The sequence below is a fragment of the Kogia breviceps genome, chromosome 12, assembly GCF_026419965.1.
Source record: "Kogia breviceps isolate mKogBre1 chromosome 12, mKogBre1 haplotype 1, whole genome shotgun sequence".
Lineage (NCBI taxonomy): Eukaryota > Metazoa > Chordata > Mammalia > Artiodactyla > Physeteridae > Kogia > Kogia breviceps.
The window spans coordinates 8058092-8085962 of NC_081321.1; the positions used below are offsets into that span (position 1 = coordinate 8058092).

Genomic DNA, 27871 nt, shown 5'->3' on the forward strand with positions numbered 1-27871 from the left:
TATCTTCAACTTTTGCTTAAACTTTCCAGATCTTCCTGTTGATAGGTTTCAGTTGTTGGCAGCTCCCTGTCAGAACTGTTGACGCCACTGGCAAGGCTTGGCTAGCGATGCTGTAGCGGGCTTTCACAGGGTAGCTTGCAAGTTGCTTCTGAAAGACACAAAGAGAATTACCGCCCACTCCAGGACTTTCAACACCTGAGTGAATTTCAGATGATAAAGCAATCTTCATGCCACAGTTCTATCATCGTTTTGGAATTGTATTTTGCTTAAAGGAAGAAGAGGTAAAATACTAATAACATCAAGATGCTTGGAAACTGTTGAAAATTTTGTTTTATTGGAAGGACTTCGGCTTCCAGGGGCTTCTTTGGAAAATGATTTTTATCAAGGAGTGAATAAATAAATCAGCTAGGTTCTTAAGTGAGCTACGCTTCCCCTTAAGGGCCACTTTATACACAGACTTTATCATGATGTCCAAGAGTTTAAACAACACTCGAGACAGAAGGTAACTCCAGAGAAAGATGACATCTTTGGGTTTAGAACTCTGCTCCCTCCAGAGCAGTTATGGGATTCATTCAAGAATCTTGTCAATCCTTTCCACCTCAGTTCCTACATCTGTCAAGTAGGTTTTGTGCTGGTTTTGGTGATACGACTCCTAGGGTGTTAGGAGGACATAGCAGCATGTCGTGGAAGGACTTTCAGCTATCTTGGTGAAGACCTTTAGCGGGCTGGAGATTTCTACTAGTTTAGGGTTCCAAGATTTTATTAAGAAGTCAGCTGCTTGGAGGTCAAGACCTTCCTCCAGGTTAGAGTCAGTGGAGAGTTCGTGTGCAAAAATAAAGACCTAATCACTGGTAGCAAGGTTCCTTTGGGGAAAAGATGTAGCCCACTCGCCATTTTCGAGTGGTGCACAGGCAGCCGTGACAGCCATCGCGGAGATCATGCATCTCACCTGGGGAAAGGAGGCTCCCCGGGCTCCAAGCTGCTGGATCCTTGAGCCAGAAAGAGGGGGTCTGGGGCCTGAACACATGAAGACAGACAGACCCTTCTGGGTGTCGGTAGGGGGAGGGAGGGCAATCCGGAAGTGGAATGGGTTTTCTGTTCCCTCTAGCTTCTCCATCGTTACCCTCGTCTTGGCCCTGCTACCCACGGCAGGTGCAGCCAGTGCTGAGAACATGGGCTCCAGGTAGAGCTCTGGAAAGTGAAGCTGAGCAGCCTCCCTGGGGGTGGGGCTGGGGGAGCTCCCGAGGCAGTTGGGAGGGGAGATGAACCACTGCAGACACACCTGTCTGGGGCACTTGTGCCTCGTGGGTCAGGTGGTCACCAGGCAGGAACTTCCTGTATTACACCGATAATCTCTATTTTATGGTTAAAGGCAGAACAATAGCAATTTACTCAGGAGGGGAGGACAGTTAGCAAATGGGTTAATAGGGTTTCTAAGAAACTACTGTGAAAGATAATCATTTAGCATGCGTCTGGATTTACTCTCTATGTCTTGATTGAAGATACTGATTGTCAGCCTTACCTCTCTGCATATTGGAATCCCACGAAGAGCTTTAAAAATATTGATACCTGGCTGGTTGACTTGAGTACTGGGTTTTTTTGGGCAATCAAAGACAATCTTAATTTTTTATATTCTTTTTCATATTCTTTTCCATTATGGTTTGTTACAGGATATTGAATATAGTTTCCTGTGCTCTACAGTAGGACCTTGTTGTTTATCCATCCTATCTATAATATCAGTACTTTGCCTCTGCTGATTGATTACTGGGATTTTTTTTTTTTTAAAGCTTCTCCAGATGATTCTGACGTGCAGCCAAGATTCAGAATACCTGATTTAAAAAATGTGTATTTCCCAAATGATTAGATGATCCCGGGTCCCTGAAGTATGTGGAAACTCAAGCATATTTTTCATGTACTGTCAAGCACAGTAGTTGTAATGAAGGCACAGGATCTTATGTAAAATAAATGATTAGTCTTAACAACAGGGCTACAAGAGTGCAGCACATGAGTCTCTTTATTATTTCAAGCCGCTTCATATGCTGTCAATGACTGTTGTCATCATATACACACACATGCTTCTATATTTCATTCTCATTCCTGCCATTAAGTTTTTAGAATGCTACTAATGCTGGTAGCATTTCTCATAATAATATTCACCTTGTCAGCAGAACTTGTTTTCAGTCATCAGTTGTCCGAAAAAACCCCAAACTCCCAGGTCTTTCTTACCACGACCCCAGTGGAGGGAAGGGCGCCTTTTCTGAGTTCCTGTAAGGAATCATGTGTCTAAAGATCAGAGAACGTCTATGGTTTCTGACAAAGTATATAAGAAATTACTTGCCAGGATGGTTATTACTTCTGGAAAAGAAAGAGGAGATGCAGGTGTGTGACCCTCTTAATCAATGTTCAAGATTGTGTATAGGTTACTTCTGAGTTACAGAGGCTGCAGGTTGGGCGGCAGATAAATTCTGCCCTGATTCTTCAGTCAGTCATATATGAGGTCACGGTCCATCTTCAGTTGTGGTTTCAGTTAATTTCCCACTCTGCACCATGAAGACGGGTTTAATCCTTACGGCACGCATAAAAAGTAGTGCTTTATTTGGGACTTTACAAATCTCTCACTGTAGTGACGCGTTGCATTTATAGAGAGCCTTTGTTTCAAGAAACGCGTACTATTTCACGAGCTTCATGTGACTTATCTTTAAAATAACATTATGTGATGGTAAAGGTTGGGTATTTTAATGCCAGCTCCTCAGACAGCATACGCTGAGGAGATGTTGACGTTTCTTTTATGGTGCTTTTCAAGTATGGCGTTCTTAATAGGGTTTTGTTGAAAATTATATCGGTAGGAAACATTTTCCCAGAGACACGAATCTGTACCAGACCTCATTTGCACTTGTTACTCTGGGTATGGTTTACAGGGCTTTTTCTATTTCTATTTCTTTGTCAGCCTGAAGCAAGCCAGGAATTTTCTGATACACGTAGAGCAAGGGAATTTGTTCAACTTGACCCTGGCAGTGGTTGTAACCCAGCCTTCTCCTTTCCTGATTGAGGTGTGTCGGGGGGCCGGGTTGTCGCCTGGTTCACTGGAAATGGGCAGCATCTAGTTAGGACCTTGCGGAACTTCAAGCAGACTTCAGTGAGGCTGTTATTTTAGAGACTTTCTTCAGCGTTTCTCTGGATTTCCCTCATTTGAACTAGAATGCAACTCTTGCTCTGGTAGCCTGTTTTTAAAGCCTCACGTTTCTCACTCGGTGTGTGGTCCATTTCAGCTGTCGACATTTTGTAAAGATACATCACAGGACAGAAAGTCTTCAATTGTAAGGGGGGGTCTGAGTTGCCTCCCTTCCAATCAGTCACCTCCAGCAATCAGCTGAGGGTGTGAGTTGAAAAGCTTCTCTTTCTCTCTCTTCCTTTCATAAGACTTTCAGGTGCAGTCATTCACGAAAGAAATGAAGACGGAGTGAGCCCAGAGTGATGCTGGAACAGAAAGAGGAAAGCTGCTTGTGGATGGGGAGAATGTTTATGAGGCGCGAGAAGGCAGGTGGAGAGGGAGGGAGGAATCAATGGTTAATGTACAGGTTCAAAGCATCCCTCTGGGGCTCTTCTGCTGCTTCCACGTCTGGTCTCCACAGAAGCCTGACCCTCATCCTTTGCTCTGTCCCAATCTTAAGGTCCATGAGTCCCCCGGGAGCTCGTACCCAGGGGCACTGTGAGTGCAGTGGGAGAGCAGCCCCACGGGCAGGTGGAACATGCCTGGAAGGTATCTCTCGTTTGCGGGGAGAAATTGAGAAGCTGTCTCTAATGGCGCCCTTGATACAACTAAATAGTAACACTGGCAGTTCATTACTTGTTAGCCCCAGGCAGGGACACTGCAGATTGGCTCATTGTAATAGCCAGATCATTAGAGGGAACAGCATTAATGGAGGAGAAAGCAGCTAATCAAGAGCCGAACTTGGCCTCACTTTGTTGTGGCCAGGATATAAACTGCTGTTCATTTGAGTACCTGTTTCTTCTGTTGTTCGAATTAGTTAGGAAGAAAGGATTCTGTGACCCTTTTTCAAAAGGTGGATCAAAAGCTTAGGGGCGTTTGTGGATAAATCCCACAGCAAGACGGTATTTTTCCCGGAGGTGACACCAGCTGGTTCTGTACGAAGTCACACCACCTTTCTTATACTGAAGTGACCCCACCACTGTCGGTAGGACATGCACTTCTGGGGTTTCCAGTAGTGGTGATGTTTGTGGCCGACCTCACCTAATCTCCACCTTAAAAGAAGTCACCTGTATCCTGGCAGGGATTAGGGGTGTAATCTGGGCCATGGAGTGGCGTGCATTTCATTTTCCCATCCAGGTCTAAAGCCTGTGACCTTGCCTCGGTCAGCACTGGGTTCCAGCCAAATGAGCTAAGCATCCTTTAAGCACAGACCTCCCTGGAAACCACAACCTGGCATGAAAAGGAATCACAGCTTGAGATTCTGCTTACTACTACTCATGTCAGAAATATTTAAGAAATTCAGAAGAGAAAAAAAAAAAAATAAAAGATTCATAGCATCTCAGGGTTGGAAAGGATCTTAATTAAAATGTTTTAAAATTAGGACAATAAGGAAATCTGTTTGAGTTTTTGTCGGTGCTTGTCTTCGAAAGGGTTGCTCCAAGTTGTAGATACTAGTAATTTTTCTAATTATATTGGGTAGACCCCTCGGATGGTGTGAGCGGCCTCTGGGGACTAGTTGTTGGAGAAGAGGATCGTGGTCTTCCTGTTTTGTTTGGCTCTGTTCTGCCCACAGTGTAATTAATAAGCACTGACTCGCCAAGAGACAGAAGATCACTCTTGGACTTAGTTATAAGGCACCTTCAGGTTCTACTTGAGTTAATTCCCAGCGCAGGAACACCTTTCAGAGTCACCTTTCAGCCTCACCTTAAATTGGCTTTACGAGGGCCAGTAAGCGGACGCACGTGCCTAGGGCGCAGGTGTGTGTGTGGCCAGCCCTGCCCTCTGGGGGGCTAAGGGGGAGCCTTCGCTCTGCCTTATACCAGCCCTTCCGAATTCGAAGACATCTGTTTGGATCCTTTCAGTCTTCCCCGCCCCCCACAACCCCCCTGAGAACCTCCATCACCCCTTCCTCATTTGCGAGAAGGGGAGGGTGCATCTTCAGACGCCGGGACCGGCGTCGTTGGACGGCTGCCACTGATTCCCGGAGGCAGACTCGCCCCTCCTGGGTTCAGAGCTCTGCCCACGAACAGGCCACGAATAAATGTTGACGGGGCCTTTCCTCCTCGCTGCTCCTGTTCGTCTCACCTGTACGTTCAGATCCGCCGCTCTTGGATAAATGGGAAGGTGTTGAGTAAGGGAAATGGTTTTTGTGGTTGTCGAAGAAAATGTGAGAAGAGGAACATGGTTTTATTTAAAAATCCCCTAAGATGAGCTTTCACTACGAGGTAGAGTCCTCAGAGGCGCCCTGACAGCTCTGCTGATGGAGTCCCACGGGTAACACGCATCCCTGGATGGATTCTAGTGTCTTCCCCCGCTCAGGGGCCCTGGCAGGAGAACTCCCCTCGCACGTTGCATTTAGTCCCCTCCCTTCAGGTAAAGGCACTTACGCCCTCCATCTTTTTCTTTTTCTTTTTTCTTTTTCTGCGGTACGCAGGCCGCTCCCTGCCGCGGCCTCTCCTGTTGCGGAGCACAGGCTCAGCGGCCACGGCTCTCACGGGCCCAGCCGCTCCGCGGCACGTGGGATCCTCCCGGACCGGGGCACGAACCCGCGTCCCCTGCATCGGCAGGCGGACTCTCAACCACTGCGCCATCAGGGAAGCCCTTTTTTTTTTTTTTTTTTTTTTTTTTTTTTTTTTTTTTTTTGCGGTACGCGGACCTCTCGCTCTCGCGGCCTCTCGCGTTGCGGAGCACAGGCTCCAGACGCGCAGGCGCAGCGGCCATGGCTCACGGGCCCAGCCGCCATGGCTCACGGGCCCAGCCACTCCGCGGCACGTGGGATCCTCCCAGACCGGGGCACGAACCCGCGTCCCCTGCATCGGCGGGGCGGAGTCTCAACCACTGCGCCACCGGGTAAGCCCCGCCCTCCATCTTTGTTCCCAGTAGCAGAACCAACAGGCTTAAGACAGCACCCCGGCTCGGGGCCTCTGTGGAGCGACCCTCGGGGACCCCCTGGAATTCTGTGAGGAGTGAGGGCCCAAAGCAGTGAAATATTCCAAAGCTGCAGCTGTTCTTACAAGCTTGAACTTACCTCGTGGGAGTCACCATTAGTTGTGAAGCCATTGTTGACGGGCTGGCCCTACTTCAGTGTAATAATTTCTTATGTCTCCTCTTTTTACCAGCCGTACCATCTCCCGAGCTGGTGACTTGGACAGATTGCCTCCCCCCGCCGTCTTCAGGTCAGGTTCAGCGTGTGGAATGGGGGTCATGATGCCTTCCTTGCAGGGTTATTGTGAGTCTGAAATAAAATAAAGGCTTCGTAGGAAGTGTATTCCAAGCGCTCCCTGAATGCTAGCTTCCCTCCCTGGTTGTCGCAATGACTATATTTTCCAACCAAGATTGGGACATATGTTCTGAGGAGTATAAGTATTTATGTATGAGTGAGAGTACCCATATGTATTTATGGGTAAAGTGATGCAGAATTTTTAAAATTAATTTGTATTGGAGTATAGTTGACTTAAAATGTTGTTAGTTTCTGATCTACAGCAAAGTGAATCAGTTATACATACACACATATCCACTCTTTTTTTAGATTCCGTTCCCATATGGGTCATTACAGAGTATTGTTTAGAGTTCCCTGTGCTATATACAGCAGGTCCTTATTAGTTATCTATTTTATATATAGTAGTGAGTATATGTCCATCCCAGTCTCCCAGTTTATCCCTCCCCCACCCTTTCCCCTTTGGTAACCATAGTTTGTTTTCTACATCTGTGACACTGTTTCTGTTTTGTTTTCAAATAGGTTCATTTGTACCATTTTTTAAGATTTCACATGTAAGTGATATCGTATGATATTTGTCCTTCTCCGTCTCACCTAGTATGATAAGCTCTAGGTCCATCCATGTTGCTGCAAATGGCATTATTCCATTCTTTTTTATGGCTGAGTAATATTCCATTGTATATATGTACCACATCTTCTTTATCCATTCTCTGTCAATGGACATTTAGGATGCTTCCATGTCCTGGCCAGAATTTTTAATATTGGGGCCATCTTAGAAATTCTAGGACTTAATGGTGGTAGAATTCGTAATGCCTGGTACAGGCCTTGGCTCCTAGTGGATGCTTGATGAATGCTGAAAGATTTCATAACAATCATAGGGAGAACAAAAAATTAATGACCTTTTACAGCAGTGCTTGGTTGCATGGCCTATTGCTAATGCTTCTTTTCTTTCATCCAGTTGTGCATCGATAACTTAGTTCTGGGCAAAAGAAAGACTTAAGGTGCTTTGACTTAATTGTATCTGTTTGATAGACACAATAGGCTGTCTTCTGATTTAGGGTAGAGGAGCCTTAAGAAGGGGAGGAAAAGGACTGTCTATTTCAGTTCTAAGCATGTAGGAATTTACGTAGCTCAGGCCCCGAACCATCTCCTTGAGTGTCCAAAGCAAGAGCACTCCTTGGACAGGTGAAACCGGGCTCCTCAGAAGATCCCCACGTCAGTGTGAATGTAGACTGTGGGGGCGTACCCTCCCCCACAAGGGCTGAATGGGCGTCTGGGTGACCGTTTCGTGGGGGTACTCCCATTCTTCTTGCTGGAAATGGCTGCAAGCATGTTAAAAGCCAAAGACCAATTGGGGTGTGTGTGTGTGTGTGTGTGTGTGTGTGTGTGTGTGTGTGTGTGTAAAAATCTGATGACTCAGCACCAAGAGGGACGTTTCTCTCAGGAGAGGAGCTGGGCGCTAACAGGGGAACCGGCTCGGGTCACTTGTTTAGACGTCAACGGGAGCGTCTGTGGGAGGGAAAGACAGCATCACAGCTTCACTGCTGTGGTTTGATGGACCTGGTTTTCGACTTCGCAATTCTTATTTGAATCCCTCACATCCTAAGGTATACTGTTCTCACCCCAGATCCTAAAGTACACGGTTTCTTTCTCGAAAGCTGCGAAAGAGATCGTGGACCGTGGCCGTGTGTAAATTTAGCGAAGAAGAGTGACGTTTGCATCTTTCTGCAAGTCCTTTAAGTTGATTTTGCTAAATTTGGGGGTGAACAAAATATTCAGTGTAGTTTTTCAAGTGAAAGAACTTGGCAACCAAGAGTGTGTTCGTTTAGGTTGTTGTGTGTTCTGTTTGCACCCCTGGCACCAAAAACCTAGAAAACTGTGCAGCTCAGAATTCAGTCTTGTTCAGTTTTTTGGTGATGTGCTGCTTTTGCTTCTTATTTAATGAAAGCCAAAGCCACCACTTTGAATTATTCTGCACCCAGAAGGGTGTAGTTAAATAATTGTGTGTTCAGACTTCAGTTGAGTAAATCTCAATAAATAGTTTCCCATAGGAGAGATTTCTTCTTTTAGTCTATAGAAGATGACTGTAGTAGAAGCATCAGCTTTCCCAGGCAGCTTTCCTAAAAATCTGCAGGGTGGCAAAGAGAAGGAAATCCTTCCCTCAAAATATTGACTCTTACTAGCATGACCACTGTACCCGTGGTGCCTACTGTTTCCTGTCTTGTCTGGGTTGCTGGTTTGCAGTGCAGTGAAGGGACACCTAAGTGTAGCAGGATGAAAAGTGCACCTGCAGCTTTTTTACAGTATTTTCCTTGGGAAATGGTCCATGGGCACCACTGTTTCCATGACACTCCTTGTCCTCAAGAGTGTCCTTTACACAGGCTTCAGAAGTCATCATTGGGGTAATCCTGGCATTCATAATGGGGATGGGGGCTATTTCTGGAAAAAGTTCCTAAATCAAGGGCATCTCAGCTCTCCAGTCAAGAAATCTTTGAAATTACCTCTAAACCATCTGTTTGCAAGTACTGTTGTCCCTCGGTATCTGCAGGGGGGTTTGGTTCCAGGACCCCTGAGGATACCAAAATCCTCGGATGCTTAAGTCCCTTATATAAAATAAAATGGTGTAGTATTTGCATATAATCTGTACACATCCTCCCACATACTTTAAATCATCTCTTTATTACTTATACAATGTAAATGCTATGTAAATAGTTGCCAGCACAGGGCAGATTCAAGTTTTGCATTCTGGAACTTTCTGAAATTTGTTTCCCCTGCATCTTTTCAATGCGTAGTTGGTGAGTCCCCAGATTTGGGGCGGCGGACTGTACAACCAGACTTTATTTCTGTTTTTCTCTGTTACAGAAATGCCTTATCTTTATTTCCAGAAGGTTAGTATTTAATCGTCAGTAAGCTCTAAATTTCTCAGCCTTTCAGCTTTTTCAAAGAGTTAGTGACGTAAAAACAAATGTGTAAACGCGCTGGGGGATCCCCATGATTTATAGAAGCTCTACATTAAATAATTTTGAAAAGGAAAGCCTTTTTCGGTGATAATAATATTCAGTTTTTATCTCTTGTCCATAAAAGGCAGCCATGGGGTGGGCGTGGAGGAAGTAGAAACACCACTCTCCTACTGAACACAAGACATATAAGCTTGGTTTATGCAGTAGTCACAGGTTCTAAGCAGTTGGTTTTAAAATGAGCAGAATTATTAAGTATTATTAGAGAAATGCAAATCAAAACTACAATGAGGTAGCACCTCACACGGGTCAGAATGGCCATCATTAAAAAATCTACAAATAACACATGCTAGAGAGGGCGTGGAGAAAGGGGAACCCCGCCACACTGTTGGTGGGAATGTAAATTGGTGCAGCCACTATGGAGAACGGTACGGAGGTTCCTCGGAAAACTAAAAATACAGTTGCCATATGATCCAACAGTGCCACCTCTGGGCATATACTCCTGGACAAAACTATAATTCAAAAAGATACATGCACCCCTACGTTCATAGCAGCACTATTCACAATAGCCAAGACATGGAAGTAACCTAAATGTCCACTGACAGATGAATGGATAAAGAAGATGTGGTACATATATACAATGGGATATTACTCAGCCATAAAAAAGAATGAAATAATGTCATTTGCAGCAACATGGATGGACCTAGTGATTATCATACTAAGCAAAAGTAAGTCAGAAAGAGAAAGACAAATACCGTATGATATCACTTATATGTGGAATCTAAAATATGACACAAATGAACTTACCTATGAAACAGAAACAGAGTCACAGACACAGAGAACAGACTTCTGGTTGCCGAGGGGCGTGCGGGAAGGATGGATTGGGAGTTTGGGATTAGCAGTTGCAAAAACTATTATATATAGCATAGATAAACAACAAGGTCCTACTGTATAGCACATGGAACTATATTCAATATCCTGTCATAAACCATCATGGAAAAGAATATGAAAAAGAATGTGTATATATATATATATATATATGTCTGAATCACTTTGCTGTACAACAGAAATTAACAACACTGTAAGTCAACTATACTTTAATAAAATAAATGTTTTTTTAAAATGAGCAGCATTAGATGGGCCACCTTGAAACAAACACTGCTATCTCCGACGGAGGCATCCAGGCAGAGGGGCTTAAAGAGACTAACATCCGATTCCCCCCAGTAACGGAAACCCCTGCATTCTCAGAACTGCCTCTTGAAGGGTCACCTTGTGACCCTTCATGGTCGGGGATGGAGCTCACTTTCAATAGTGTGGCTTGTAGCAACCCTAGCTCCGCATTCCATTTAATGTTTTGAAAGCTTTCTGTAATGGTTAGTGACATATACATTTCCTCCTTTGCCTAAAACTATGTTTAGCCTTATTTGCTCCTTCCAGAGCTTTGTGCTCTTCCAACCCCACTTCTCAGAGGTATTACGTTGGCCTTAGAAATGGCAGTGCCCCCTTTTGTTCTGCCGCTTGGTTTGATAGGTTGTGTCTGCACGTTTGAGAGCAGCACGTCTCCTTTTTAAGTATCTAAACAATAATGGAACCACGTCACGGCATTTTTAGTCACGTCATTGACCTCTGCTGGCAGTGTACCCCCCTCCGACGCTTGAATACATTAATGTCACTGTCCGCAGCATTTTAATTTAATTAGAGCAGTGGTTATGATCCTCTTGGGGAAATCGTTGCCCCCCTCTGGGATGTTAAAATAAAACACCTCTGGTTTTCTTCCGACTGACAATTTGCTCTCGAGGTGAATGCGCTGTAAGCAGGTAACTCCCCTTCCCCTCCTTGGGGTTGGACCAGAGAGGCAGTTCTGAGAATAAAGAGGTTTCCGTTATTGGGGGGAATCGGATGTCAGCCTCTTCAAGCCCCTCTGCCTGGATGCCTCCATCGGAGATAGCAGTGTTTGTTTCATATTTCTAACTGCTGATAGTGTACTGATTGTGCCACGGTAGATGTTAAGTGCACGGTTAGAATAACAGATTTTAAAATGAGGACCACATGAGTCACCCTAGAGATGGACAGAAAGAGAGACAAGGGACCTAAGTCTGGAGGGGGATGGCCAGGTGTGTGCTTGCTTCTCCTCGGAAAGGAGCCCACACGCTGGGCGGCGTCCTTTCCGGGGTTCCCTGAGTGCTGTGCTGGCTGCTAAACCCAGGGTCACGGTCGTGTAACAGCCGCTAGCAAATAAGACCCTAGAAGCACATTTTGCTTTTTCCCCGTCTTGGTCAGGATACCCAGCCTTTCTTCTGTTACTGACACATCTCTTCATTGGAACCTTTGAAAAGAGCTTCCCATCCCAGGCTTAGGGTGTTGCAGTGTTGCCGAGTGGAATCCACCCTCAGGAGTGAGAGGCATTCCAGTTGCACAGCCACTCGCTGTCCGGCCTTCTCTCTATAGGTTTCATCGTGAAATAGCAAGGCTGCCTTCATCTGGAATTGCTTGGACGTGTGGGGGTGTGGCATAAAAATCCGAGGGCGAGCCCTGAAGTGTGGCATTCAGTGTAGCAGGAAGGACGGGGAACCGCACACAAGTGTAAACGCACAGGGGGCTCTGCCTCCAAAGAAAGTACAGTGAAAAGAAGGTACAGCACAACGATAAGTTAGCAAGTCAGAATAGATACATTTTAAAGGTGATACCTAGCTTGACTCTTTTATCAGCAGGCTGGAGGTCTATTTCCCCAGGAAATAAAGTGAAATCTGCCTTGAGGGCTCCATCCTTGATAGAGTTGGTGAGGGTGAGGGAGCACGTGGCCTCTCACTCATGGGGACTAGTTATAGGATCTTGTAAGTTTCTCCTGGCTTTAAGAGAAAGTCACCGTCGTAGGAAATGCCATCTTCTTTTTTTCTCACACTCATGCCATGCCGTTTGAAAGCTCTCTGGCTGCACTGTGTTTTCTTCATCAACAGTTTCAGTTCTGCAAAAACCCTAACAAAACAGGAAGCTATTTCTGGGAATAAAGTAATGGTAGATAAGATACCGAGATGTATATTGGGACTGGGGTGGCAGTGGGGGTGTTATTCAGGGGTGAAGTGTATGGAGAATTGTCAAAGTAGAAAAACAGACTATGTTTAAAACGTTTAAAAAAGCCTATCTCACCTTGAAAAACCCCTCAACAGATTTCATATGTTTCCCATATGTGTGTTTATGTCTTTGACTTTTTCACCTCAAAAACCCCAAGCCAAACACCAAAAATATAACTCCTCCTTAAGTTAGAGTTGCTCAGAATATGTGTGATGTTTGGTAAAGTTCAAGAAAAGTGAAGTTGAAGGGTTTGCCTCTGGGTGACCTTTCACAGGACGTCTCCATTGATCCAGAAATGAAATCTAGGGTGTATGTGTCTGCCCTTAATTAAGAAGTTCACCAGGAAACTTTACGATGTATGTTTAACCAGAACTGTTCCAAAGGCCCTAGTTGCCAGTAGAGGATGCCTCAGGGAAGGTATTGTGATTCCATTCGGAAATTACAAAAATATGTATATACTCATTTAAAATCGAAACTTCCTGCCACAGCTGCTAAACTTTCCAGGTTATGAGCAGAAGAGAAGCTTCAGTTTGGTTACGGGGCTGGGGGACTCCCCTGCTTCCCTTTGCATATTTGATGGAGTATAAAATGGTAGAGAATTCTTTCCAATACGTAAACACCCCTTTCGTTTTATTTGAATCTGTGATTTTTCTTTTTAGTTTAGAAGAAACAAACTTTATTTTTTAACATCTTTATTGGAGTATAATTGCTTTACAGTGGTGTGCTAGCTTCTGCTTTACAACAAAGTTTATCAGTTATACATATACATATGTTTCTGTTTGGCTCGATTTTTGTTTTCACAATGGCATCTTACCGATCTCCTTCTGCCCCATCCTATTTTTGGACCATGTGTGTCCCACTTTACTTTGCCCTGTTCAACACAACTTCTGTTAGTTTCTGTGGTTTGTGTGTGGACTGCAAGTCAAACTAGTTGGTGTTTGTCGATCTAAGATGCAAATTGCGCTGCTCTCCCCGCTGTACACCATAGTTGATTTCTTGGCATTAGCTGGCACGTTTTTAACTTAAAACGAATCCTTCCCATCCCATCCAGTTGTTTTAATTGATCTAACAAACGCCGCCTGTTTGAATTTAAACAGTGGATGTGCTGGGTCTCCCCTCCCCCTTTCCTTGTCAGTTGAGTAAGAATCTTCGATTAAACCATACTTCCTTAAATGCAGGTTATTCTTTGCATGAGCCCTGAAATGCTTCAGAAGGAAAGGAATTATTGATTCTAAGATGGAGTATGAGGGGGCAAGGAGATAACTGTTGATGTGGCAGATTAATTCCCTACGATGAGGGGAAAAATGAAACACTGGAGGTTTTTGGTGGTGGTAGCTGTGTCATGAGATAGGTAGGTGATAGACAAATCTTGCTTGCAGATTTATTAACTAAAATCTCCAACTTATAAGCCATCACTTTGGGCTCACCTCTCATTGGATCTGAGTGTGGAATCCTACTTTGATTAGAAGATGGGGATATTGCCAGAGAAGAGGGAAGGTGGTTTTAATGTATTGGTGACATTAATTATGTGACCGGAAGAGTAATTTTTGAGAGAGGAGACTTTAACGCCATTCTCCTAGACATATTGTTTCATTCCCTTGGCCTTGCCTCCCCTCTTTTTACTGGAACAAACAACTAGTACAGAGAGAGGGCGAAAAAAAAAAAAAAGGACACCTATTTAGCTGAGTGCAAAGGAAAAGCCCAATTTTAAACCTTTCCCGCGTATTGTTACAAATCCCTGATGCTGGCGATCTGAAAGACAGCTGCACAGAGTGTCTAGAGAGGGGACCAGCGCCCAGACGCCCCGAACCCGCCCCTTCGCGGATGTCAGCCCTCAGTTCCAGGCTTTCATTGTCTTTTCCCCCCCTCCCCTCTTGCTGCCCTTCTCTTTAACAGCAGGAACGGATTTCATATACACCCCCCGAGAGCCCGGTGCCCAGTTACACTTCCTCGACGCCGCTTCATGTGCCAGTGCCCCGAGCGCTCAGGATGGAGGAAGACTCGATCCGCCTGCCTGCGCACCTGCGTGAGTGTTCGCGCGCCCCGGGATGGACGGGGGCGATTGGACGGGACGGACGGACCGACAGCCGGAGAAGGATCGACCGCTGGGGGGAGGGGCGGGGCGGCGGGGAGGCGGGGCTGCAAGCCGGGCAGGGGCGCGCGCGCGCGCGCTCTGAGATGGTTTTCCCAGGACCTCCCGAAGCTGCTTTGGCGTCGTTTGTCCCCTCCCACCTGCAAATGGCTTTGAAAAGCTTGAGCTTCCTGGCTGTCGTTTCTCTGCGCGTTCATTTCGTCTCTGACTATGACATACTACCCGCTGCAGCTCGGCAGGGCGTCGGGGCCTCCACACGTGTGCTGCTGGGGCCGGGCTCCAAAGCACCTAGCACCTGTCCTTTCCTTTGTGTCTTTCTTTCTTGAGCTGCCACCCAGCCCCGATGACCCGGCATGCCGAGCGCAGCCGGGGAGAATGCATCCCCTGATCGCCACCCTGGTCGCGGTGTCCAAGAAAATGCCAGGTTCTCTGGCTTGACTGTTAGCCTCAGGGCACGAGCCCAGGTTATGGAGGACACGACACGGTGGGGGGGGGGTCACCTTGGCCCTTCCCTGGTTGATTCCTCATGACTTGAACGGTGGCCCCGTTGTACTTGGCGTCTTTTTCGGGCGTGCTTGTGCTTCCCAGGTCATTCTACCCCTCCCGACCCATCCCTTCTCAGAAAGCAGAAGGTTGCCTGCTGAGAGTGGGGAACTGCAGGAGAGGATGCAAGCTTCTCTTTCCCCTCTCTCTGTGCTAATTCAGCAGATCACATGACTGTGATGCTGGGAGGTACTCGGGGTGCATTGCCGGCGCACCCCTTCTCCCCGACAGTGAGGATGGTGGCTGGTATCCTTGAAGGGCGTTGGGGGCCATGAGAACCCTTCCCCTCCTCCAGCTTGCTGCATCCATCAGTGTTTACTAAGTTGGTATATACTAGGGTCAGCACACTCCAGCTTCAGTCTGCCTTCTTCTCCACACTGAACTTTTAAAGAAGAGACTGGGACTGTGGAGGTGCCATGGTCATGAACGAGGGCACGGTTGTACTCAGCAAAATGGAGTTTTGTGGCACCAGTGAGTGTTGTGAGCAGACAGCCTGGGAAAGAGACCACTAGCAGCCTTGCTTTCCTCCCCAAGCTGTTCTGTGACCAAGCTATTCACTTCAGGACCGTTTGCTTTGGGGTGGAACATACTCAGGCCATGCAGAGAAAGCACTCCTGCTACCCAGTCTCCTTCATTTATTCGTTCGACAAATAGTTACTGATTACCTGCACTGCGTCAGGCACTCTTCTGGATGCCAGGATACAGAAATGAACAAAGCAGACCCAACTCCTTGCCCTTACGGAGCCTGAAGTCTCCATAAAGAGAGAAAAAGAAATAATGAACTCCTGTCCCAAATAGGCTGAGGTTTCATGGCTTTTTCTTCCTGTACTTTGACACAACCCATCCCCCAGCCCCCCCAAAGACCCTAACTCTTGGTTTGTCTCTGGATGGCTTCACATATGTAAGCTCTTTTACCGTAGAACTGCCTCTCCATGAAAAGTTACCATGGTAAAACGAACTGACAGACACACGAACTGACCGTCAGGAGATTGTAATTCTTAACTAGTTCTGCTGTTAGACTAGCTGTTTGACTGTGAGTCAGTCCTCCTAACGCTCAGTTTTCCTACCATACAAAATTGTGATTGGACAGGAGAATGTTCAGCAGCCCCCTTAACTTGAAAATATTATGATCTCACCTAAGACATCATTTTCCCTACTTGGAACTGTTTCTTCCATACCAGCACTTTAATTTTTTTCTTGGGTAGACAGTTTCCTCATTGAGTCACAACGGTGTGCTGCTTACCGCTGTTTTGTCAGGCCCTGCCATGTGCCTAGCACACAGTCATAGTAGCTAATAGCTATTGTGGGATGCCTCTGTACCAGACACTATGTGAAGTCCTTTATGAAGATTATTTGATTTAATTCTCACAGCGATCCTTGTAGGTATTTTCGTTATATCCATGTCACACATAAGGAATTTAGGGCTTAAGAGAATTTAAGGAACCTGCCAAGGTCACACAGTCGGTAGGAGATAGAGTCAGGGTTCAAACTCAGTTCTGTCTGACTCCAGAGCCTGGGCTTTTATCTGTTAGGCCATGATGTAAGCTTCTTGGATGGATGGATGAATTCAGGGTTGACGGTTAGCCACTATTCACTGATGTGGCCAGAGGGTTGGTTTCTGGCTGGAATCTGTTCTAACTGGTGGATCAGTTGTTGGATAGTTTGCATATCTCCCTTTGGATGGATGGATGGATGGGTGGGTGGGTGGGTGGGTGGACGCACACGTAGAGAATGATCAGATCTAGAACTGGAGCACGTTACTGCGGGCCTTAGAACGTAATCAGTTGTTAGGTTAGGGATTCAGGTCATGGTGATGATTTTGCCTGAAGGCTCCTGTCCGGCAGCCCGACTTTAGCGCCCTCCTTGGGACCTGCATCAGCCCTATGGTGACACCATCTGCTCCCACGTCTGGAACAAGTGGAGGTTCCCAGGCTCTTGCTGTTTGTCCTCAGCGGGGACTTTCCACAGGAGGCTGCGCTGCCCGCCTCCCCGTCCTGTCCCAGCACTCGGCTGCCCATTGTGCCGTTTGGGAACCGTCTCCTGGAGGGCCTAGGATGGTTGAGGCCGTGCCGTATGCTTGAGGACGCATCCCAGCTGGGTTTGCAAACCGAAAAGAAAACAAATACTCTAACAAGGGAATTGGGTTATTGCTGTTTGAATCTGGGATTCCAGACAATTCCCAGCGGAATGCTCATGGAAAGTACGGGGAAGAATCCGAAAGCCAAGACAGCAGCAGGACATTTATGGTATTGCTGGGTTGAAAGCATTTTTAGCCGCTTGTTTTAAAGAGATACTCACCAGACTGGTATGCCTCCGAGTGGCTTCTTTTCGCCCTCTGTCCTCATTGATCTCCAGATAAACCCTTTCTCTCTTAACCCTTTCTTTTTCCCCCTTTCCTTCATTAAATCAATAGATAGCCTTTCCTGGTTAGGGCGGAAGGCAGGGATGTAATATGGAAGGTTCTCGTGCTTCGGGTTTCTCACCATTTTGTTCTGCAAACACAGGGCAAGCTGAAGACTCAGTGTGACAACTTAGGAAGCTGTTGAGAGGTAGAAAGTAATGGCTTTTCCTCTTACTTGCCTCTGATTAAAAAAACAACAAAAACCAAGTGATAACTGGGGCAAGCCCGAAGTGGTGATTCTAGAGGACTTGAAAGGGACAGGCAGGGGCAGTCGGGGCCGAGGAAAGGAGGGGGGGCCGAGGGGAGAAGGGCCAGCCCCGTACCATCCTGGTCAGGCCTCCTCCCTGCCCTCCCCACCCCCCGGAGTCCTGCGGCAGCTTCCTGGAACTTCCTTGTTGCACCAGGAGAGCAGACACAAGTTTGTTTACTGAGAAGATAGAAAGGTTTTTTTTTTTTCCCCCCTTCCTTCCATGTAGGGTACTAGATTTTTTTTTTTTTAAGAGCTTGAGGCTAGAAGAGCTGAAGTGTGACAATTACAGCAGGTAGGTGAAAATGAAAAGTTCCATTCTTTTAATTAATTTATTTATTTTTTGGCTGCGCGCGGCACGTGGGATCTTATTTCCCCCACCAGTGATCGAACCTGCGCCGCCTGCTTTGGAAGCATGGAGTCCTAGCTACTGGACCGCCAGGGAAGCCCAGAAAAGTTCCATTCTTTAAAGGGAATGTAAACCTTTCATGGTACCTTGAGAACACTTACAGGACGGTGGAGCCCCGAGAGTGCCTGGAGAAGATCACTCTTGATTCTCTGAGGGGTGAACGGCCTCACTGGGCCCTCCTAGTGTGAAGGAGAGACTGTCTCTAGTTTGTCTGCCCAGGGACCACTTTTTCTAAACTCATGGCCGGTGGGTGCCAAGGGGGCAGCAAAAGGTGCCTTATGAGCTGATGCCAGCCCTGTGAAATACTCAGCCTCAAACCGCGATGCCCCGGGCCGCCCACGTGACCACAGTGCGTGTATTTCAGATGCATGGGGCAGAATTTAAATCGCTGAACGCCTTTTCCTTATTAAATTCCTTTTAACAGCATCATCTCGCATTTAGTCGACAAAATTGCTTCTAATCACAGGCTGACGTGATGCCGCCTGCCTAAAGCCTTTGCCGTTTGTGGTGCCAGTTTGCTCTTCTAAAATTCCTGTGAATTGATATTTAAAAATCGGAACCCAGGACTCATTCATCACATTTAATAGGGTTACGGTTTATGACGTTGCGGTTTCATAAATAGCCGTAATAGCTGCGCAGAGTTTTCTAGAGTCGGAACACCAGAAATAGTCCCTTGGCTCTCCTTCCTTTCCTTGTGAATCTTTCAGAATTCTTACATTACTGCTCCTGCTTGTGTGTTTAATAATTTAATTTAATGCCTTCCTTTGGGAACCTTACCTCGTGGCTCACCCCCTTGGGCGATTTTGCAGTCTCAGCAGAGTGACCGAGTGTAAAACAGTCACAAGACAAGCAAAGCTCGGTTAGAGCCAGGAGATTGAAAAGAGATGCAGCGCTTCTCTTTGCTATTGAGTGGAGCAGCCAATTTTATATACGTTCAAGTTCTTTCCGTTCCAAAGAAGAGGCAAAAAATGGGAATTAAGTATAATCTTAGTTAGTAGTCTCTATTATTGTAAGTAACAAAATGTGTTCATATATGTGGTTTCATTTAATCATGCAGCAGTCCTAAGGTGTTACTAATCCTATTTTATTGACCAGATGGCCATGGCTCAGAGAGGTACACTGAATTGTTCACATTCACGTGGCACGTGAAGAATATAACGTGATTTCTGTTTCAGAAGAGTCACCATTTAGCCTTCTTAGGAAAAAACATAATGGCTGAGCCTCTCGGACTTGAAAGCAGAGGCAGTGCTGACTTTTGGCACCTGGGTAGCCGTGGATGTGGGCACCGGGAGCAGCTAGGGCTCCAGTAACGCGCTTGACCGTCCGTTTGCGCTGAACCTCCCAACGGGCTCGCCTGTCTCAATGGATAATTATTTCAGTTTCGCTCACCCATTCCTCCTGCCTCCTCCCTCTTTACTCTAGTGAGCTGAGATTGAAATCCAGTGTCTCTCTGCCACCAGCAGGACAGCGCTGGCCACGAAGGGCCCACCCAAGTCCCCACGTTCCCTGGCGTTTCATCAGGAATGACCTCTTGGGAACAGGGCCCACTGCTGTTTCGGAGTTTCTGGTTGAAAAAGCACAGCAATATAAAGGAGCTGAGCGGGCTGGCATCCCAGGGCTGCCTCTCTCTATTAGAGAGATGAGTTCACCTCTCCAAGGCTCAAATTTCATAAAACACCTACTAATGATGGTTTCTTTTCTTTTCTTTTCTTTTTTACCTTTTCCCATAAATATTTCTGTGTATTTTTCTAAGAGCAAGGATGTTCTCTTACATAATCGCAATGATTACCAAAATACGGAAAATTTTTTTGAAATATAACATATTCATTTCAGATGTACAACATAACGAACGATTCAATATATGTATGTATTGTGAAATGATCGTTGTCCCTACCTGGTGCTGTGGGATATTTACATGAGCCTGGAGATCATCAGAGTTAAGATCTATCATCACACATAGTTACAGTTCTTGCTCTTGTGATAAGAACTTTCAAGATCTACTCTCTTAGCAACTTTTTTGGGGTCTGTTTTGGTTTTTTTTTTGTGGGCTTTTAAGAAAAATTTTATTGAAATATCGTTGATGAGGTTTTCTTATAAGTATCAGAGCTAATTTGCATGTGGCATCTTGCACAGTGCCTGGCGAACAGTGGCCAGGAACTCATGAGGGCTCTATTTCAGTTTCCACAACTGGTAAATCGTGTGTTGAGAAGGTGCGTCTTCCCTTTCAAGGGCCAAGAGAAGCATGGATGTGCTTGCTTGTTTCGTTAAAGAAAGGGCCTGGAGTTCTGTCTGCACGTATAGAGACTGCTTTCCCTAGGTCACAATGGAAGTAAGCTTTATTTTCTGACTCTGTGATTTCCATGAGCTTGGTTCTGCTCTGGGGCACTCCATCCCAGGGCAGTACCTCCCTTACTGTGCCTGTACCTCTTTCTGGAACTACTTTCTTCCCCGGCCTTGCCCGAATCTGCTGTCTCCTTCTTCAGCCTTCCCTGCCCACCTCCTCAGACCTGACAGATGCTCTCCCATCCTCAGCCATTATCAGGGCTCCCCAAACGGCCCCTCCTCACACAGCGGCCTGTGACATGCGGTGACATCACCAGCAGAGTTGAGGCAGGGACATGGGGAAGGAGACTTCCTTCTCAGTATCTTGACAAAGCAGTCGTGACTTCTAACAATGATGGCCAGCCACCAGCATTTTCTCTTTTGTGCCCCTCAAGCCTTCCTTGGGGGTCCTTCACTTTTTACTTTCAAGTGCTCAAAGGCTTTTTGCTTTTCCAGCCACACAGGGCCCTGGGTAGCTGCTTCAAAGAGCTCGAAGAGAAAAAACAGGCCACAACAGAACAGCCAGGATGCTTTGGAAGGGAAATTTCCTTTTTGGGTTTGCTGTCTGCAAGAATTTCCGATGCAGGCAGACGTTAATTCCTAGCTGCATGCTTCCTGATAAGGAAGCAGCTTCAATAAATGCAGCTATTTATAGATGTCTTTTTTTTTTTTTTTTTTTAAGAAAAAAAATATATAACCAGAGGTCAATCGACCTTTTCTTTCACTTCACGTTTCGTGCCGTGCACTCCGTGTACATTTAAGGCAGTTCCTCTGACAAAGTGGCTGCGGTCCTGCAGGGAGTTGGGGGGAAGGCTCTCGCTCTCCTTGGAATTCCAGAGTAGACATTTGGAAGTCACTGGCTATGGGTTGTCCCTACCTGGTGCTGTGGGATATTTACATGAGCCTGGAGATACCTGGCTCCATTCTACACCCAGTGTTGAAGTTTTCTGACAGGTGAAGCGAAAGATCCATTTAAGAAGAAAGGTTGATGGGAGCCAGCTCATTCTATGAATAGACTCGAACAACAGGAAATCAGAAATGATATATTTCCATTTCTTCCTTGTCCTCTCTCCTATCTCCCCTTGGATTTTCGCCACCATCAGTACTGCTGTGGTCTTTCTCTTGGCATATTAGGGTTCTGCAGGCTGGGGACTCCCCGTCCATCAGTTAAACGGCCTCACACGCATCTCTGTAACACTCGCTGGCTGGTGGGATACAGATTCAACGCGATGTTGACTCCAACTGTGCTTCCCTAGGTTCCTCCCCGTGACCTCCCCATTATCACAAAGCATATTGGTTGGGCTGAGTCTCTACAAATGTGAGCAAGTTTCCATCTTCAAATAACAGATAGTTTCTCCCATTTTGCTTCATGCCTGCGTTCAAAGTAGCTCAGACTCTTGGAGTTGCCGACAGAAATGACTTTGCCCGCTTCGTCTTTATACGTTTCCAGAGGTCAGTGTTACCAAGGACCTTTGGGTGTTGCTGATTTCACTGTTGCCATCAGAAGATTCTGATTCAGTCGCCCGAACCATCTATGTGTGTTTTGGGGTAGGGTGGCTGTGTTTTCTGGTCTCTTCAGAAGCGAGGTGGGGCAGGATTTGAAAGACTTAAATGGTCCCTGTCTCTGACCACATGCTGACTGTAAGTTCCTAAGAACAATTAGTCACCCTGCCCTGATATTTACTGCCTCCATCTTTGGTAGGTGGACCAAACCCCATTCTTCTGAAATTATTCTCTGTTTCTGTTTCCTCTAGATCTTGGATAGAAATAGCCTCAAATGGGGTGCTAAGATTTCAGTAATAGAAATGCAGACTGCAGATGTAGACCCTAGATAAAGAGCTGTGTGCGGGGTGGGTGTAGATAGGATGCCTGGGAGGAAAATTCTCATCCGTGCAGGGCTGTGCAGGGAACATGTTATCTCACCAATTCGGCTAGGGCTGAATTCTCTGTTCTGGGCTGGGGGCTTTCACTAAAGTGGTTCGCTTTAAAGAGGTGTGTGTGGGGGGAAGGTTTGCAAGGAGAGAGGTAACAATCACTTTTTTTTAAAAAAGGTACCTAGGTGAGTGTTGAGAGGTCTGTCTTAAGAAATATTACAGGGCTATTGGGCATTTATGTAGCTCCACTTTAGAAGTAACAGTGAGTGTTAGGGTCTAATTATCCATTTGTTTTCCAAGAGTGGCTTACCTTTGCAAATCAGTTTCCTTTTTTCTCATCATACCCCACCTTCCAGTTTACAGAAGCTTTGCTTCTCCCAAGCACCATCCTGAGGTCCATTGTATATAAGGTACCACTCTAGAGAATCTCTGTTGCAATAGGGTATGGAATGAGAAATCATTGTCACCACTTTCTCGATGCCATATATGTATATGTATGTATTATGCTGAATGATCACTGACGCTACATGGTAGATATTCTATCTTGTTTATAAATCTGAGGCTCCGAGCGGTAATCACATGCCAGAGGTCGTACAGAGAGCAAGTGGAGGGGGCACAATTTGAATCCAGATCTAATTCCCAAACCGAGACTTCACCATGTTGCTTCTTAAAAGTATGAGGAACTGTTGAAAGTCATTTCCCTCTAGCTGTTGGTTAGAAGGAGAAAAATCCAAGCTAATGTACACTAAATTCTCTTTTGAACTTAGAGGAAGAAAAAATGTTCAAATTCAGTCCTCTTTGGAGACTGATGTCTGCAACTTAATTTCACGTATCTATAAATGCTGGTGTGTTAGAAACAAAATCAAATGAAGTGAAAAGAGTTGCCTGTTGTCCCCGATTTTCCATCTCTTTAAAGAGATAATCTACCTCCCAGATTATTACTAAACAGTCGGAAAGGTGATGTGTTCGGATGATGGTTGTATTTATTGGGTTCACAAATGAAACCACTTCGCTGCCTAATGCTTTTTGTTAATCTGACACACTCCTTCGGAAAAAGGGTCAGATGTGTGGCTGCCTTGGTTTCCCCACCTGACCTGTGTTCTGGGAAGCTCTGCTCCAGGGTCACAGTGCAGGGGATGCTCTTGTCTGGGGTCGTTCCTCGGAGCGTTGGCCCAGGTGCTCCGTGGTGGGTGGGGTAGTCGCCGACGCCTCGTTCTCCCTCCCGGGGTTGTGGTTTCCTCGCCTCTGAAGCGAAGTGGCCTGAGTGTGTAAAATCCCTGGCTCTTCCCCGCTCAGACATTTTCTTGTTCTCTAACTCCAGCAGAGAAATACAAGGCATAGCAGCAGTGGAGCATTATCTGTAAATGCTAAGGATGGTGATCGGTCACTTGATTTCGAGCACTCAGCGTCACATTTTAGTGCAGATCGTGGTATGTTAATGACGCAGGCAATCGTCCCCGACTTTAGCTGCGATTGTCTTGTGAGGATGCCCTCCTGCAAGGAAATTCGGCAGCTCAACGCCCCCGACGCCGCCGTTGGGTGCTTCCCTGCGCTGCCCGTGATTGAGATCGGTTAATGCTTTTGTGGGCTGGGAACCCGAGCCGACTGCTCCGCCTGGCAGGTCTCCTGAAGGCTGCCTCAGCCGCTCGCATCTTCCCCTGGGTCCCAGGACCCCACAGCAGAACCGCAGGCCTGCTCCCCCGTTCTCCAAGCCCCGCTTCTGGCCTGAGAATCGTCTGTGAGTTTGGCTCTTTGCCTGGTGCCTTATGCACAGGTGTGACTTCTGGTAACTACCCCCCTGACTACCCCCCACTGCATGACTGTGGGATCCCCTCGGCAGCCGGGGGCTTGTCTGCCTTTCCTGTAACCTGTAAAAACGGACAGTCTGCATTTTGCTCCCTCTGTAGGTGACGTCCCCTGGGTTTCGGGCTTTACAGAGCCAGCTGATCTGCGTGGATAGGCCACACCCCCCTCATTCCCCGGCCCCGTCGCACATGCACAATTAATACTGCATTAATTAATGACGGGGGGGAAAAAAGCCCAGTTGGCACGGGAATGAAGGCTTTCGGCTTCTAAAGTGGAAGCTTTGATGCCGTGCTTTAAAGTACATTTCCATCCACGCAGCCAGCAGAGAGAATCTGTGACACTTATACCATCCCCTGGGCATGAAAGCTCACACCCAAGGAACGATTTCTAAATAGAGGCCCTGAGCTAGTTACTCGAATCATCCACTTATTGCCAAAAGCTGCGAAAAGGGGGTGTAGGATTAGGGAGAAAAGAATCGCCCAAAGCAGCAGTGATTTGTGAACAAAGCTGATGAGAGGTTTTATTTTACCTCTTTAAGTAGCTCTTGGGTCACCATTATCAGGAGCTCTTTGTAGGGAAACAAATATGAGCCAGTGATTTGGTGCCAGCCCTCTTGGGGAAATGAAATGACTCTTTCTCTTCAGGAGCCTGAATTCAGGAAGCAGCTCCACGGCCAGGCAGGTTCACAAACCTGTTATTCTGATGTGTTGGAGGGTTTCTCTGTCTTGGGCATATTTTCCTATTAGATGTCAGCAGAGTGGGGGAGAAACTTCTTCCCTTTCTTTTTCACTCCGATTCCTTCCACACCGCTGCTCTCACGGCACTGTACCCTCACACTTACTCTTTTCACTTCTTCTGCGATGTGGCAGTGAAGCAGCTTCACAAAATCCCCCCCCCCCCGGACAGACGGTTCGTGTTCCCCTATTTGCAATTCCGTCAAGCGTGCTGTGGGCTTCTTGCTGGTCTTACAATCTGGCCGTGATTCAACTCTTCGTCCAGATATTTGGGGTTTTACTTAGAGGCCTTTTCGGAACACAAAAGTAGAAAATCCCCTGGAGAGAGGGTCCCCACTTGAGAGTCATGGGTTATAAACGCCCTTTTAAACTCTCCTGTAGTTCTCTGATCATGCTGAGAGGTACTTCAGAGACCCACAGAAACCTATACACAGGTAAAATGTGTTTGCGCCTTATAAAAGAAGAAGGTTTTTCTTTTGATTCCTGGGCAAAGAAAAATTCTACTTCAGAGAAATCCAAATGAGTGTGCATGTACGTTTGGGTGTGTGTAGGGTGGGGAATTTGGTTGGGACTGTCTCGGAGCTGTTACTCCAGACATCCGCTTCATGGAGCTTCTGTGATGACTCCCGCCCTCCAGAGTGATCCAGGGAACGAAGCTGAAGGCGTACAGCTGGGTATCGTAGGGTTGGCATTGTACATTCAGCTGTGTAGCCATTCTCGTCTGGTCCTTCTTTGTTTGCCGAAGGAGTACCGAGATTCAGAAAGTGGCTAGCTTCTACACTTGTATTGTCCAGACCGTGCACCTCTGCGTCCGGGACAGAGGGCTTCTCGTTGTCCGTGAACAGGGCCCATGTTATGCTTCAGCAGACTGTGTGGTCACTCAGCTGCAGTGATACAAGCGTGCCCCGCACTTGACTATATCCCACGGCGAACTACCGTGGTACCTGAAATTCTCAGATACGTTCCGTTTGGATCAGGCATTGCTTCCACCTAGCTCCACTTTTAAAAGTAAATAGTCATGGGCTTCCCTGGTGGCGCGGTGGTTGGGAGTCCGCCTGCCGATGCGGGGGACGCGAGTTCGCGCCCCGGTCCGGGAGGATCCCACGTGCCGCGGAGCGGCTGGGCCCGTGAGCCGTGGCCGCTGCGCCTGCGCGTCCGGAGCCTGCGCTCCGCAACGGGAGAGGCCGCAGCAGGGAGAGGCCCGCGTACCGCAAAAAAAAATTTAAAAAGTAAATAGTCATGATAGCAGAGGATACCTTGGATAGAGATAATGAATACCTTATGTCCCTGAATGTCTTAATGTCTTAAAGCAAATTAGTTTATCAAATCGAATCTTTTGAAATAGAAGATCCGTGGTCAGCATGAAGGTCAAAGGAGGGGCTGAGTTGGAAATAAACTGCATGATTTTGCTGGGGGCTGGCTTCCCCCTGGAGGAGACAGACAGAAGATGAGATGGAAAATCCAGATCCCTCGATGTAGACAAAACATTGTGAACCTGGACCTGTGAGACCAAGATGAATAATCTGATACTTACTATGCCTGGCTGTTGGTCTCAAGGCGTTGCCAGAATCCGTATTGGCCAAGCAGTGTTGGACCTCTCCAGCTCCTGCCAACATGAGGATGTGTAAGTCATCTGCATTTTCTTGAGAGGAGTGGTGAGCTTGGGGGTGTAACTCTGAATCCTTAGGCTTTTCAACCACTCTTACCCAAATGTCTCGACCTCGGGGGTGACTCACTGTTCGATTTTGCACAGGTATAAGGGAGCTGTGGACCCAGGTCTCAAGCTGAAGTGGCCAGGATCATCTTGGCTTGTGTGGAAATGGAAGGGGCCGGCTGGGGGTGGGTGGCTTGTGTGAGGAGCTGGGTATGTGGTCTCGGGAGAAAGATTCCTCAGAGCTCTCGTATGGGGCAATATCTTCCATGGATTCGGTGCTTACAGTAGGGACTTTTCACACGGATTATATCAGTTAATCCTCCCAACAGAGCTATGAACTGAGTTTTATTATCCTCACTTTACTGATGAAAGGTCAGGTTTAAGGAGGCTAAGGAACTTGGCCAAAGTCGCAGAGCTAGTAGGTGGCCGAGCAGGTCAGACCCTCCACCCTCCACCTTTCTTCCCAGGCGGAGCCAAAGACCTAGTCCCTAGACCGTTCTCTTTCAGAACCTGAAAAATAATGTTGGATCCCCCCCTCTGCGATCCAACTGTGGTTAAAACCTCATAAATTTTAGAAAAACAGAATAATTCACTAAACTAAAATCATAAATCCACTCCACAAAAAAGCATCCACCACAACCCCAAACCTCAGTGTTAATATGTTCAGATTTCAGTGGGCTATAGGAGTCTGGCTAGTCGCTTAAATATCTCTCTGCTTCCTGGTAAATAATATCCCTACTGAGTCCTGGCACACGAATAGTGTAATGAGATCGGACCCTATCTCTGTGCCATTCAAGTTCAGTCTTAAGTACAGGGTGAAAATCCAGGGCTGCCTTAGTTCCTCATCTGTCTGTGTCTCTCTCTGTCTCATCGCTTGTGATGCAGTTTGTGAAGTGCAGTATCACTCCTTCGTTTTATGCTTTAGGTTTCTGCATCGTTTCCTTTTCACAACTTTTTTTTCTTAATGAAGTGATTGGAAATGGAAAATTAAAAACTTAACTGTGAGTCTGGCAGTTTTCTGCTAATGCCTCTGTACTAAGAAGCTTCATAAAATATTATATATTATTCTTTACTTCAGCACAGCTGCTCTGGGCTCTCACCCACTTAGTCATTCACAGTATGTCTGAGAGATTAATTTTTATAAGGCTGTGGTTTGGGATATTTTATCCCTGTCCATGTTTTACTTCAAATCCTCACCGGGAAAGTTTGTGTAGAAAAAACCCACCACCCTTGATAAAAGGTCATTTGGCCATATGAGTGCTTTAGGAGCTATAACTGGCTGTTTTATTTTTGTGCACCCTCTTCGTTTGAAATTCTGCAGTCTTTCTACCA

The 27871-nt window shown here is 46.6% G+C and overlaps 1 protein-coding gene across 4 annotated transcripts in view; it reads left to right on the top strand.

The window, feature by feature from the left end:
- ETV6 (ETS variant transcription factor 6) overlaps nt 1-27871 on the top strand; it is a 240936-nt gene that overhangs the window by 85716 nt on the left and 127349 nt on the right. The window contains exons 2-3 of one of the 4 annotated variants that reach the window (XM_067008733.1): nt 6331-6387; nt 14354-14483. In XM_067008733.1, the coding sequence (XP_066864834.1) occupies nt 14447-14483 (37 nt within the window). In that variant the 5' untranslated portion in view covers nt 6331-6387; nt 14354-14446. The remainder of the gene's footprint in view (nt 1-6330; nt 6388-14353; nt 14484-27871) is intronic. The other 3 variants (XM_067008734.1, XM_059082644.2, XM_059082645.2) reach the window with 3 other exon arrangements.